Here is a 14,642-nt window from a genome sequence, read left to right as displayed (position 1 = left end):
AATTCAAAAGTTGCTATATTTACGGATTAAAATTCTCTCATTAGAATCTGAGAATTAATATTAGGAATTGAAACTGTAATTAAAAATCTAAATTAGGGGGGAAAAAATGAGTTTCTTCTCTGGTTTCTTTTCCATTTTTCAATAAAGAGCATCTATTATTTTGTTATGCTTCTTTTTTATATTAATGTTCCAGGATCATTATCGAATCTAATACTTTTAAAATACTTCCGAGCGAAGTTTGCGGGAAAAAATAATAAATGTAATAAAAGTTTGTTTTTGAAAACTTGGAAACACCGTAAACACTTTGTCTGCTATTATGATTTAAATTTCCTTAATTTCGGAATCTTACATTATCTGATAAATGGAGATTATTTCAGACATTAAACGTGTAATTTTTAAATTTTTATTGATAATTTTTGCATGCTGTATTGTTTTATGGTTTTCTATTTTCAGTTACATTTTCTTGTATTATTTGTATATTCCTGCAGTGGCTCATGTAAAACCTATTCATCTGAAATATGAGTGAGTTTAAACTTTTTTAAGTTTAGGAAATATAAGTTACTGGCATTAAGTACATATTTCCATTTGAAATCTATATAGTTAAAATGATGAAATGAATAAAACTGTTATAAACTAAATTCGTTTTTTAAATTAAAACGCATAAACAAAACAGGAAATTTGAAACTAAAATCTAAGTTTGTAAAAATCTTATTTAAAATGTTATGGAACAAAGTTAGATTGCTCTTTATTTCATTGATAGCAAACGTGTGAATTTTCAAAAAGTCTCTTCATTGATTGATATTTATCTCGGTACCATCCTTCCTTTAAATGTCTGCAGCTTAAAAAAATTATTATAATTGTTGAGAGATGTGAAGTTGGAACAGCTTCATTTTAAAATTCATTTTATAGAGCTATTTTATTATTAAGAATATACTTTATTGAGGAATAAATGTTTTCTGCTAAATGCCCTGAAAAGCCTGAAATGCTTGTTCCATGTATAAAAAATTTTCACTTTAGAGAAATAAATACTTGAGTCAGCGAAATCAAAACTCATTATTTTGCCTCCTGTTTTAATTGAAAGGAAGCAGAATGATTGTTTTACACAGTTATTCATAAAAAGGAAACTGATTGAAAAAGAGATTTACAAATAAACTGTTGCATGTAGTTATTTTTATCATTTCTATTTTTAAATTTAAATGGGACATTTAATACTTTGATTAATCTCAGTGCTCTAACAATATGTTTACTTGGGAGGGGAAATGACCATAATTGTTTAAGTAACATTATTTATTCTTTTCATATTTTAGCACTTCATGTCTTAAAGGAAGTATATGTTCTTTTCCTTATGACAATTTGACTCTTGTTGAACCTGGTCACTATGAGGTTAGTATTTATTGGAATTTTATTCTTTCCACACAAAAATTGACTGTTATATTCAGATATAATATTTCATTTTTAAAAGAGAATTATTAAAATGTTATAAATACCCTTGCTGGGTGTACTGTTTTTTTATACAACAAAAAGCTTTAAATTTTTCCGTTTATATAATTTTTAATTTAATATGAATTTGCATATATTATTGTTATTATTAGGTATTTGATAGATTGCATTAAAGTAAGAATAAGTCTATAAGTTAAAGTAATAACAGTAAAGTATATTAAAGTATCACAAAATTTGATGATATTTATTTATTAAATTTGAAAATGAATAAGTATATTAATTGTAGGTTTTAAAGTAAATAATACATGTATTCAAACTTCAATTATTCTGAGCTATATAAAAATTTATTCGTGCATTATAACAATTTTTTACTGAATTGTTTTATTAGGTTAGTTGTTTTATCTAGACGGCAACATTTTATTATTATTTTAAGTAAATTATATTTTTTCTTGGCAGCTTTTGTCTGGAGGCCAGGCATATTCTATTGAAATAGATCTGCACATGCCAGAATCTGAACGAAATCTAAATCAAGGTATGCTCGATTAATATATAGTGATTTTCTAAGTGGTAAATAAGAGTGAGTTATTACTGTGAAAATGAAATAAATTCTGTAATCAACTTTATTTTCAAGTATTTTATTTTAAGATTTTCTTCTTTTCATTTAAGTGAATCAAGAGCTATAGAGTCATTTGAATACCTGATGGTTTTTTTTTTTTTTATTTACTAAAAATAAATTAATAAGTTATATCTTCATGGTATAAAAGATGGAATGATTCCAATATTTTTTAATTTCATGATAATAATTTTCTCATCATAGTTTTTTTTATATTGAAGCTGGATATTGCATTTACAGTCGAATACTTATTGAAAGTTGGTAGATATTATTTGCAATTTTTAGTGTTTTATACCTTTAAATATTTCAGGCATGTTTATGATCCGACTTGACATGGTTTCGAAGCAGGGTGATATTTTGCAATCATCTAGGAGACCCGTAAGTAAACAGGATTTTATAAAAGATTATTTATTTATTTATGCAGCTATAATATAATTAAATAAAATTTTAAATCATTTTATGTTTGATGCATATGAAGAATTAGTTCTACTTATTGAAAGAAAAAATATCTAAATGTGAGTGTTTAATTTTTAACCTGGGAAATATATGTCATATGATAGCAGATAAATTATTGTATGTGTGATTCAATTCTACCATATAGCCAAATGCTTTTTTCATAATCAACAATGGAACTCTGCATAAAAAGGAGAGTTTTGGTGAAGAAATTGAAATAAATTCGATTAATATTATTTTTAATAATTGTATAAAGTCTTTTATTAAAATTATTGTATACATATAATATGGAACTACAAGCTTAAAATAAAATTCAGTGCACTGAATACTCCTGTTTAACATTTGAATTATATTGAATTACTTTTTTCTTTCGTAACATTTTATAGGAAATATAATAAACCAGTCACTGTAAATCTTGCTGACTGTGTATTTTTCTCCATTTAAGTACAATTAAATCTGTCATGCATAACATCATACTTATAATTCTCTCAATAAAGTATTTTCATGTATCGAAAACATTTTAATACATTTACATGTGTTCTGTTTTATTGTGCATACTTAATGTATTCAAATCCCGTACTTCATAGTATTATTAAATCCGTAGCCATCTATGTATTCTTTCTCCTAAATGTTAATTATCTTTCATGGAACAGTAACTTCCTATTCCTTACATAAATTAGACAAGTAACCTAATCTACTGTAGAATCTTTTTTTTTTTTTTCATAATTATCAACTATAAAATCATGCTGCTAAATACTTGATTAAACTATAAAAAGAGACAGAATTTCATTATATTGAAAATTATGCAAAAAAGTATTTAAAAGAAATACCCAGAATTTTGGAGAAAATTACGTAATTAAATTGGTATCATTTAAAGACATTATTTTGAATTTAAAATGGTATGAAAATATTTTTGTTCAATCACATTTTTGGCTATTATTTCAATAATATCTTAATTTTCAATTAACTAATATTTCAAAAGATTATTCCAAGATGTTCATTCTGCCACCTTTCAAAGTAAATTGTTTGCCTTATTTGATAGTTTAAGGTCATATTTTGTGAAGCGCCAGTAGACACACCATTTTTACCATTTTTCCCTGTGTAAAATATGTGTTCTATGACTAAAAGTAATTTTACTTTGTATCATAATGTTCATTAAAGACCTAAAGACATAACATTTCTTATATTTCTATCTTTGATAGAAATTCATAGTTTACTCTTAATGTATCTTAACAGCTCCTCACTTTTCATTCCCATTCCCTCGCACTTTTACCACCTAGAGGACACAAAACATTATGATTTTGTTGGTGATGAAAGACCTCTCTTCCCTTTTTACTTTTACAAATATTTGTTGAATATCTTTGAACTCATCAAGAAAACAACTAAAAATCAATGAAAAAAGATATTTGGACAATTCTTGTTTTAAATTGGAGACAAATTATGATCTCAAAAAAATTTGAAAAAGATATTATAATTGGAATGTCAGATGCAGGAATTTTAATTTTCTTTCTTAAAATTTTTAGGAGAGGCTGTGCTACTTTAAAAAAATTTCTTCATATTTTGTAAGTTTTAGAGGTGCAAAAGAATCTTCTTAGAATGTCTGTTATTTGTTCTTTTCTGTGATACATTGAATTTTTTTCTTGTAATTTTAGAAACTAATAATCATTACTAATACATTCACTTTTTTTATTGTGTTAATGATGTGGCAAATATTTTTGTTATATGAGATATATGGGGGTTTTTGTTGTTGTTGTTGTTGTTGTTTCTGTAAAATAAAATTGGCTTGGAAACTTTTAATCATTAAATTTTAAAATTAATTAAAAATTTCACTTTTCAGGCAATATTGCATTACAGATCACCCCTTTTCAAAACAATCTACACTTTATTTTTTGTTCCTGCACTTCTAGCTGGAAGTCTTGAAGAGAAACAGTCTTTTTCAGTTGCACTTTTTGAGAAATATGTGGAAAATTGTGTAAGTTATTGTTTGTTTTAGTAATACATATAATTATACTTTTAGTAATACATATAATTTTAACATATACTTTTAGTAATACATATAATTATATTCTTAGATAATAACTAATTTTTAGCTACATTCTATGTAAGATTTTATTTAGTTTGGAGTAATAAATTATTGATTTCCTTAAATTATTTCAATAAATATAATATTTAGTAAGCTTTTTCATAAAAATTACAGATAGTTTATTTGCAAAAGCATTTGCATTTAATATACTTTTAAACTGTACAAATAAACAATCTTTCAGAAATGAAAAATTTAAAAATCTAGATTATATATATATATATAAATAATATTTAATTTAGTCTTCTGTACACATTAACAAATTTTCACATATGAATTCTCATCCTTCCTTAGTGAGAATAGAATTCAATTTTATTCATTACCGCTCAGCAAATATAGTACAAAAATAACTATCAGGCAGACCAGTGTATTCTCTCTTTCAACTTTTCCTAATTTCACTGACTGTCTCTATGTTTAAATCCACTCTTTTTTCTCCAGCTGCATTCCTCCTGAATTCAATGCTGTAAAACTATTTTCAGCTGCTTAAGAGAACAGATTCTCACATTACACTGGTCTTTTTAATGCAAAGTTCCTTGTAAAGTATAAAAACTGTTCTTAGAGGTTGATGCAGCAGAAAATATTAAATTCATGCCATTGCATTATGATCATTATGTCTTATGGAAGGGCTAAAAGGTCTACATGCAAATCAAATGAATTTACTTGTTAAAAAATTATTACCATACAGAATTGAAACTCTAAATTTTTTCATTCCATAGTATTTATTTTACTTTCCAATTTATACTTACATTATTGATTATCATTATTATTAAAACTTTTGCCTTGCTAAAAACGTATACTCATAAGATTATTTCTGTAACTTTCTCAAAGTACTTTTTAAAAAAATGTTAAATCATAATTTCAGCAAGTTTTTGTTTCATCACAAACAATTACTTGTAGAAAATAATGTTGGCTTTTGATCATAATTGCTACTTTTTATTTTTTCTTCCACAAATGCTTTGTCATGCATTAATTTTTTTAAGCAGTTAAAATTTTATCAAACTGCACAAGATTTGTTTGTTTTGATCTAAATTCAGAATTTTGCTGCATCACTATCAGATACTAATAGCATGAATAATTATCGAATAGATAGAATTAGATAATTAAAAAATGCTATATGTGTTCTTAATGATTTAAATGAATTATATTCTTTATATACTTATACAAAATAGGATTCTAAATTTCTTTTTACATTAAAATCATTAATAATTTTTTTAAACCAATTTATTTTATTTTAATTTTAAAAAGCTTTCATCCAACAGTAATTGAATATTTTATAACTGCAAAAAATAGTATATTTATCAAAAAATGGTGTTGAAAACTTGGATAAATATTACCACGTATGAAAAAAGTCTCTTTGATTTACATGGATAGTAAAAACATCTTTGACTTCAAATTTTAATGGAAATTTAGTATACTTAATGAATTTTAAATGAGTATGGTAAATTTTCTGCATAAATTCCTTCATGAATTTAAAATTTTGCTAGAAATTAAATATAACTGAACTTTTGAGAAGTCAAATAATTCATTTTGAGAAGCTAAACAATAAATAAAGTTTCTGGAAAAAATATGCATTTTTTTACAGAAGTAAATAAATAAATTTTTGATACTCTGTTATGAAATTTTACTATTCATTATTGAAATATTACTATTTATTTGTTATTCATTCATTCATTTCCACTTTGTCTTATATCTTTATATAATGATTCAATGTGGAATTAATACTATCATCTGCAGTGACAGTTTGTAAATGATTGTTCATTATAATTATTTTTTATTGACTAATCTTGATATTATTACTTAAAGATATCTATGTCTCTTTGAAAGTACAATATTAATTATCATGTGTTCTCCAGTATAAATTTGGATTTTTAAAATTTGATAAATTTAGAATGTTTTATGTTACTTTAGCATTAAATTGTTTTCAACAATTGAAGAATTTAGCAATGCAATAAATTTAAAGCATAAAAATGTATTTAATATTACAAAGGGTGGTATATTTAATAAGAATACTGATAACTATGGGAATATATGTAATTTTAGAAGCAAGAATACATAGGGTTTTGGTAATATATATATTAAATATATTTTTTGAAAACAATGTTTAGTCTTTTTGGTAATTGTACTAGGCATTTCCTTAATGTTGTGTCTATGTTTTTATGCATCCAGTTTTATCATAGAAAAGAGCAGCCATATTTAAAGATGGATACATTTTTTTTTTATATATATATAAGCACAACAAATTTCAAAATGTATATTAAAAGCATAACTTAATTAAAATTTCAAAAAAAATCATGCTCAGCTGCTCATTTTTAGCCTTCAAAATAAATATATAAACCAAGTTTGGTAGCTCTAGTTCAAACTGTCTGGCCTGCAGAATGTCAAAACATATGTTCATCTTTCTTATTAATAGAGATATACATAGCATATATATTTAAATAAATTTTCCCTATATTGTTGATGCATCATTTTCCATTATTTTATTCCTAAATTATGATTGAATCGTCAAAAATTGCAGTAAAATGTAAGTTTATTTTTGATAGAATGCTGTTCTTGTTTCTGTTCTTACATTTAACGTTAATGCAATAATTCAATTTAGAAAGTCATCAGTATTTCTGTAATTCTTATTTTAATTACAACCATTACTAACCACCAGATCTTGCTAACAAAAAGCTTTGTGTTATAATATCGTTTTTAATACGATTTTAAATATTTTAGAATAATCCTACACACTATGCATATGTAGCAATTGAAGCTGAAACAGCTGAAATATATTCATGCTCACTGAAAATTCATGCACAGTTCACTGGTTTAAGGTAGAATATCCAATTTATATTCTTTAATGTAAGAATATTTATATAAACTGTTTCTATTTGTTTGTTTTTTAATCTCAGATGCTATATGTATTTAAATAATTCTGTATACCTAATTATTCTTAAAACTGCTTAACATTTTGTTCATTGTATTGCAAATAATTTCATTTATCATCTTTAAAAAAAACACCTAGAAATTTTATATGATTGCTTAGCTTCTTGAAGTGCATTTTTTAAAATTTCTGTGGTTTTGATTTGTGTAACTTTTAAAATGGTCCATTTTTTGAAGAATGTTTTGATGATTGTTGATTTGGAAGATCTTTTTATTCTGTTAATTTTAGGATCAATTTTAAAATTAATTCAAGTTCATTTAAAAATGATTTAATTACTTTAGAGACATTTTCAAAATGTTTGTGCCAAATGTGTAGCATTTATTTCAGATTCCTATAAATAAAGATTAAATTAATTTTCATATTCAAAGACTAAACATGTGAAGAACTTACTAATCAGCTGGATACTCAGATTTTAAAAAAAATGAATGGTCAGTTTTTTCAATATTCTGTGCAACATTATTAATTGCCCTTTCTCTTATCCCAAGACTGATTTAAAATTTCTCATTTTAAAGTTGAATTTTGTTAGATTGCTAAACTTTTAAAAGATATGAATATGAATATTGTATGCAATAAAGCCATTTTGCAACTTTGTAAAATTTACTTATTTTATTATAAGATTTTTTAAAAAAATTAGTACTTTTGTATAATTAGTAGCATAAAAAGAATCTGTAAAGTGCAATTAGATGCATTGCTTTGTTAATACTAATAAATATTTGCTTCGGTCACTTAATTTCACTTTTAAGGTCTCAGAATATTTTTTTTATTATCTTATGTTAATTATTCCTAACTGTAATCCAATTGTAATGATTTTGATTGTGAGAATGTTATACGAAAAGCGGGCAATTTCTTATTTTCATCAATATTTCACAAGGAAGCTGATTAATAACATTTTTCTCTTAACAATGCAGGTTTATTTATTATTTTGACAGGCTTAGAATTGTCTTTTTCTCTATACTTAACAAAATTATTGTATACTAAATTTAGTTTTCAACAATTTTTTATGATAAAAAAAATCATTTTAAATAATTATTTTCTTTCTTTTTTTTAGGTACATGATGTATTATTGGCCGTACCTTTCAGCTACTGTTGGCATCGGAACAAATTTTGTCTTGATATCTATTATCATTGTGTTCATTTATGTACGACAAATCATGAATGAACCCCAATATGTTAATCTTGAACAACTTAGTGAAAGAGAGCAAGACTTAGTGCATGAAATCCGGCAATCTGTGCAGAAAGATCAAGCTGCAAAGGCTTCAAGTAAGAAAACTTCAAATAATTAATTGCCCTAAATATATCATTAATCTCTAAATAAACTGTATTTAACAACATTTAATTACTTTCATTTTTTTAAAAAACTTTTTTTCTTTACAATAGCTATGAATACTGTACAGTACACTCCTGATTATCTGCGGAATTGGGTGGCGCGGCCGCCGCGGATAACAAAAATCTCGGATAATCCGGAAAAAGCTAAAAACGGGTATAGCAAAAGAGAAAACAATCATCCCAACTTTGAAAAATCGTTTTATGTACAATAAAACGTAAAATAAACAGCAGGAAATGTTTAACTAATGCTTAATATTTTAGTATATCACTCAAAACTAACCTAAAATGCATTTTGTTAATGAAAACAGAAAAATGCTTTGTACTTACGAGAGGCATTAAGGATACACAGAAAAATGAATACATATGTACTGTTTTAATATTGTAATGTATTATGTAATTACAAAGGAATAACTGTAAAACTACACCTTTTTGAAGAAATCAGTCATTTGTGTTTGCTTCTTGCTTTGGAAACATTTTCTCTGCTTGGAAGCAAAAAAAAAAAAAAAATAGTGTGGCAGGCGCGGATAATCGGGAGTCTACTGTACCAGCAAAATTTTGCCTTTATGTTTAGACTGGTACATATGTTATGCAACTGAACAATTATAAATTCATTCCCTATCTCTATTGATCTGTTCTATTAATCTTCTAATATTTAATTATCTTTTTGTATTATTTTCACATGAGGGTAGGTTTGTTATTAATGATGTAACATAGGAATCTATAACTACGATCAATAGGAGATAAGAGTCATAATTATTAAAAGTCCTACCTTTTAATGACATAAAAACTTAGACACTTAAAAATGCTCTACTTTTGAAATGACTGCAAATTTCATTAAACTATAATTTAAAGATTGAAGTGCAAAAACTTTATCATTATATTATTTTTCAGCAAAATATCACATATATAATATTAATTAATATTCATTTTTAATATATAGACTGAAGGGAAAACAGTTACTTCATACACTTCTGAAATACTCTTAAACTAATAACATTTGTTCTGCCATAACTTTCAATGCCAGTATAAGCATTTCAGTCTTTTTACATAAACAAGGATTTGAAATTTATTTTTAGAATAAAAAGAAATGATAAATTTTCCTATTATATGTGGTGGACATAAGATAATGCTATCCTCCAAATAATACTACTAATAAAAGGTCTGAACTATGAGAAAAATCATTCAATTCTAGTTAAAAATTAATGCAGAATATTTTTGTAATTCAATTACATAAGTTTTACTATGATTTATAGGAAAATGAATTTTTTATAATAAAAAAAACCTCATGCCATGAACTTGCACGTTGCTCATGGTTGTGTAAAAAACTGTTATAATAAGCTATTATTTCCAACTATTCTCATTGAATTCAAATACTTGACTTCAGTGGGTATAATTTTAGTATTGTATCACATATCTGTATTTATTACACAAAAATAAATTTGGTGTGAAACATTAAATAAGTTTTAATATTATTAATATCAATGTAAATTTATTTTGATATATTTATAAAAAATATTTCATTTGATCAGATTTTTTTCAATTCATTTAATAGGTTATTGAATAATACATAATTATCACTTTTATTTTTGTCTTTTTAAACACCAATTAAAAATTGCTTTTTAAAAAGAATTTAGTGTATTAATATTGACTGAATTTTGACTATAAACTACATTGTGCTTCTATGCTACTTTCGACTTTCAGTTTTGTGTGTGTATGTATTCAAATTTTGTGTGTATATAATTTTTCTGTTAAATTCTTTTCTTAGAAATGCAAGTCCAAGCACGGGGCCCTGGAATTACTAGAAAAAGAGATGTATCTCCAAGTGATCAGCAGGATAGTGAAGAAATTGAAAATTTATCATCACGTCCAGGTAAATTTCCTGGTGTTTTTACTTTCCAATGCTTCTTTAGCAACCAACAATTCAGAATAATCTGTTTATATGTAATTTCTCAACACAAATAAAAATATGGTAACAAAAATTAGGTGAAAACTGGAAAATATCTGGTCCACATTAATTTCATCCCCTCATGAGGTTGATCACTGTTTCTCATAATTTAAATTCACTTTGACTCTTTATTTACGATTTATAAGGCATATATATATATATATATATAAGAATTGCAAATACAATTGAATGTAAAGAATATCTTCTCATTCAAGATTGTTTTGAAATTTGTATTACTCTGCAGAATTTTTTAATTAAATTGTTTAATTCACTATGAATCTAACCTTTAATTTATTTTAATTACATGAATATATTTCTTGCCTGTAATGTCTTTAAACTTTTATAAAAATTATTCTAAATAACATCCCACTTTGCATTATTCTGGATCAGTTACTTTCCAATTCAGAAACCTTTCTTACCCATACAAATATTCCATTGTAATAATTTATATTTCAGAAACTATTTTTTATAGAAATTTTATTTGACTATTTAAATAGAAATATTTTCTTTTTAGGTACTTCAAGTAAAATATCTAAACAAGAGGAGGAAGTTGGTGAAAGTGGTACACTGCAAGATCTTTCTTCCAAAAGAACTGAAGATTGCTCCTCTGGTGAAAGTGAATTTTCAGTTTGCTCTCAAGAAGAACAATTCCCGGAAGAAATCGACAATATTATTAATTTTGGGCAAAATCTTGGGTCATCTGGTGAAACAAGCCCTGTTTTAAGAAGAAGAATGGCGACTGAGTCTGAAATATAAATTTTAAGATTAAAATTAGTTGTATATGTTTAGTTAGTGATAATTTTCCAATGTTTATTGTTGAAAGATTTATAAAAAATGCCTGTTCGAAATTGTTACATTTCGATTGTGATAAAACAAATAATGCATTTGTTGGATAAAATTGTATATATTATGTGACATAATTGCACTTTTTAAAAATATTTATTTTTATATATATTTAAGAATAGTATATTTATATAAATATATACAATTCACTTGTTTTTAATGTCTAAAATATTTTATAAGGATGTTAATTTGCTACCTCTGTTCTTGCATGTTATACCTTTCCCTTTATTTTATAATTTTGGTTTTATAGTTTAAAGATATTACAAAGCTTTTGTATATAGTTATTTTTTGTTGCTTGCAGCATGGTGAGATGGTTATATATAAAATCTGATTGTTGATTGAAATCAGATTGTTTCCTAATATCCAATCCTTGTCTTAAAATACAAATGAGCCCAAATTGAGATTGAAGATGCCATTATAATCAAATATAAACAATGCAAATAATTATAATATACCAATATATAAATTTAAAACTACATCAGTGATTTAGGAAAATAGTTTTATTTGCTTACAGTTTAATTTTTAAAGCAACTTCTAAAAATATGATGCAAGTAATCTCTCCCAGAAGTTTTCTTGAATCTGAGAATTCCAGTATTGGAATTAAAAATTATTCAGTATCATTTTAATTGCATGACTATTTTTTATTGAAAAAAATTCGAAACTTAGTATATTATTTTATTAAATTAACCATTGTTTAAAAATAATTGGGATACTCTTATTTAAAGAGTTTGAAATATTATTTTTTTAAATGAAAGATAACTTCCTCATTTATGGCAGAAAAACTTTTTATTGGGTCAACATATTGAAATATGGATAATGATGATAGTGTTATTCCTTTCTGAAGTTTGAAGCATTTTGAATGATTTATTTCAAAAAGTTATAGCATAATAGTAAAATATAGTCTACTAAATATTCATCATTAAAGATTGCAGTAATTCATAATAATTCATAAGCAAAATTTATTAAACAGTTTACTTTGCAATTTCTGTTTCTTGTAATTATTTTTCATTTTTTTTATCTATTTATTCAAATTATAAGACAGATTAATAATTTTTGAGAAAAATAGAATTGTGGATTTCCACACTGTTTTTGTCTTAAAATGGAACTTAAAAATTGACATATATGTAAAGCATTCTTTGAAGAAATAGTTGTGGAGAGTTTTAACACTTTTCATTCTTCATGATTTAACAGATAGTCCAATTTTACATGTTATCAGAACTTCTGTATAAAAGCCATGGCAAGCAAATTAAGAAAACAGAAAGAGCGAGCGTGAAAAACTATTTTGAACTTATATTGTTTTAGAAAGGAATTTGCTGTTATAGCATTTTGATTCTGTGGAAAATTTTAATCTACGCAAATCAGCATTTAAAGCTATAGTAAAGCCGGAATTTAGAAAATAAATTAGGAATTTATTTTTATATTCAGACCAAGGTATCCATTCTGATTAAAGCCAATAACTAATTTCTAAAGCATTAGAGATGGGCATATATTTACAGTTAAAAAAGTGCTCTAAATAAAGTAAAAAACAATATTTTATGTTGATAAAATCAATGAATGTGTGATTGAAAAAATTACAGCTAATTTTTTATTATTATTATTATTATCTTCGGCTCCTATTAGTCATATTTAGTGGAATACCTTAGGTACATTAACATTTAAATATAAAAAATCCACATTTCTACAACTAAACTGGTTAAAGTATATTCTATTTTAGACCATTTTAATTGCAGCCTTCAGGAAAATCTACTAATTAATGAATTACATTTCTTTAAGATGTTCACTGGTTAAAATGGAATAATGAAATTCAAAGCTTAAGGATTCAATCTATTTTGATTTCAGAGGTCTGATATCTTTTTTGTTTGTTTGTTTAAAATATTAGTATATTAGGAATATTTTATGCAGTATGACTTATATTATTGGAGAATTACATAACAATTTAGATATTGTAACTTTTATTCAACAGTACTTTTATTGATTTAAGGAGCATAAAATATGATTCTTTACATCCTTAGAACATTTTTCCAACTGGAATTATATGTTTATCTCTAATAATTTAGAAACTAGTTATTCAGTCATGATTAGAGAAGAAACCTGCAGATTAGTTTAAAAAAGTGTTTGGTCTATTGATTTCTGCTCTCTTAGCATTACAAAAGCATTTTGTTCTGTGAAGTAATGTTCTCTTTCCATTTTTTTTTTTTTTGTTTTTTTTTTTTTTTTTTGATAATGTTGAAATTTAAAAATTGTAAAATATCTTATATTTAATATTTTTATTTCTTTTAATTTGTTATAATAATCAGTTGAAATATTGTGCAAAATTGACATTGTAGCATTTTACAATGCACTTATAACTTATATGTCATACTTTGGAATATATTGTAAAAACTTTAAATCAACCCTAAGTATTCTTAAATGCCAAAGATTTTTTTATGAAAGTGAAGTAAAAGATTGTTTGTTGTTTTTATATTGCAATTTTACTTGAAATGTAAAGTTTTCTAGACAAGTAATTATTACTCTACTGTTGTTTATAATGGAATTGTATATTTATATCTATTTATTTATTATTCTTGATAATTATTTAAATAGTTTTTAAGCTATGGGTATATCTACTTAACTCAAAATTTTTCGCAAAATATTAATTGTTTTAGTATTTTTAAGGTTAATATTTTAAAAAGTTTTCCCATTAAAAGTAAGATTTGTTGCTATAAAATGATGTTTTTACAAATGATCTTATTTATTTCTTAAATTAGTTTAGAGAAATTGAAGTTATATTTTCTGAATGAAAAATTAGAATAAATTTTGTCTTAATATATTTCTTTTGAAATTATGTGGTATCTTTATTTCATATTTTTATAATTTATTTGAATAAATTTTAATCTTAAATAATTTCGAAATTAAAAAATAATATTAACAAATATGTATAAAATTATATATGTATAAAACTTAAAACTGATACTTCTAAAGGGAGACAAAGATGTTTTTCAGTAAATATAAAGCATTTCATTATTTGTTTTAAAAGCAA

At 24.5% G+C, this 14,642-nt stretch overlaps 1 protein-coding gene across 1 annotated transcript; it reads left to right on the top strand.

Moving 5' to 3' along the window:
• Positions 1-89: 89 nt before the first annotated feature.
• On the top strand, positions 90-14,055 carry LOC129957690 (seipin-like). The gene is made up of 9 exons (XM_056070149.1): positions 90-522; positions 1,308-1,383; positions 1,897-1,972; positions 2,364-2,431; positions 4,344-4,478; positions 7,302-7,399; positions 8,558-8,769; positions 10,601-10,705; positions 11,295-14,055. The coding sequence occupies exons 1-9, from the start codon at positions 362-364 to the stop codon at positions 11,534-11,536; spliced, it is 1,173 nt and encodes a 390-aa protein (XP_055926124.1). The 5' UTR covers positions 90-361; the 3' UTR covers positions 11,537-14,055.
• The last annotated feature ends 587 nt before the right edge of the window (positions 14,056-14,642 follow it).

Source organism: Argiope bruennichi, chromosome 11 (genome assembly GCF_947563725.1).
Source record: "Argiope bruennichi chromosome 11, qqArgBrue1.1, whole genome shotgun sequence".
NCBI lineage: Eukaryota > Metazoa > Arthropoda > Arachnida > Araneae > Araneidae > Argiope > Argiope bruennichi.
The sequence above is the reverse complement of the archived record's forward strand: the minus strand, read 5'-3'. Positions and strand labels throughout refer to the sequence as shown.

Coding starts and splice junctions, on each gene's coding strand:
- LOC129957690 (XM_056070149.1), top strand. CDS start 362: ATGGAGATTATTTCAGACATTAAACGTGTAATTTTTAAATTTTTATTG. Junction 2,432..4,343: donor TGCAATCATCTAGGAGACCC/GTAAGTAAACAG, acceptor TTCACTTTTCAG/GCAATATTGCATTACAGATC. Junction 4,479..7,301: donor AGAAATATGTGGAAAATTGT/GTAAGTTATTGT, acceptor TAAATATTTTAG/AATAATCCTACACACTATGC.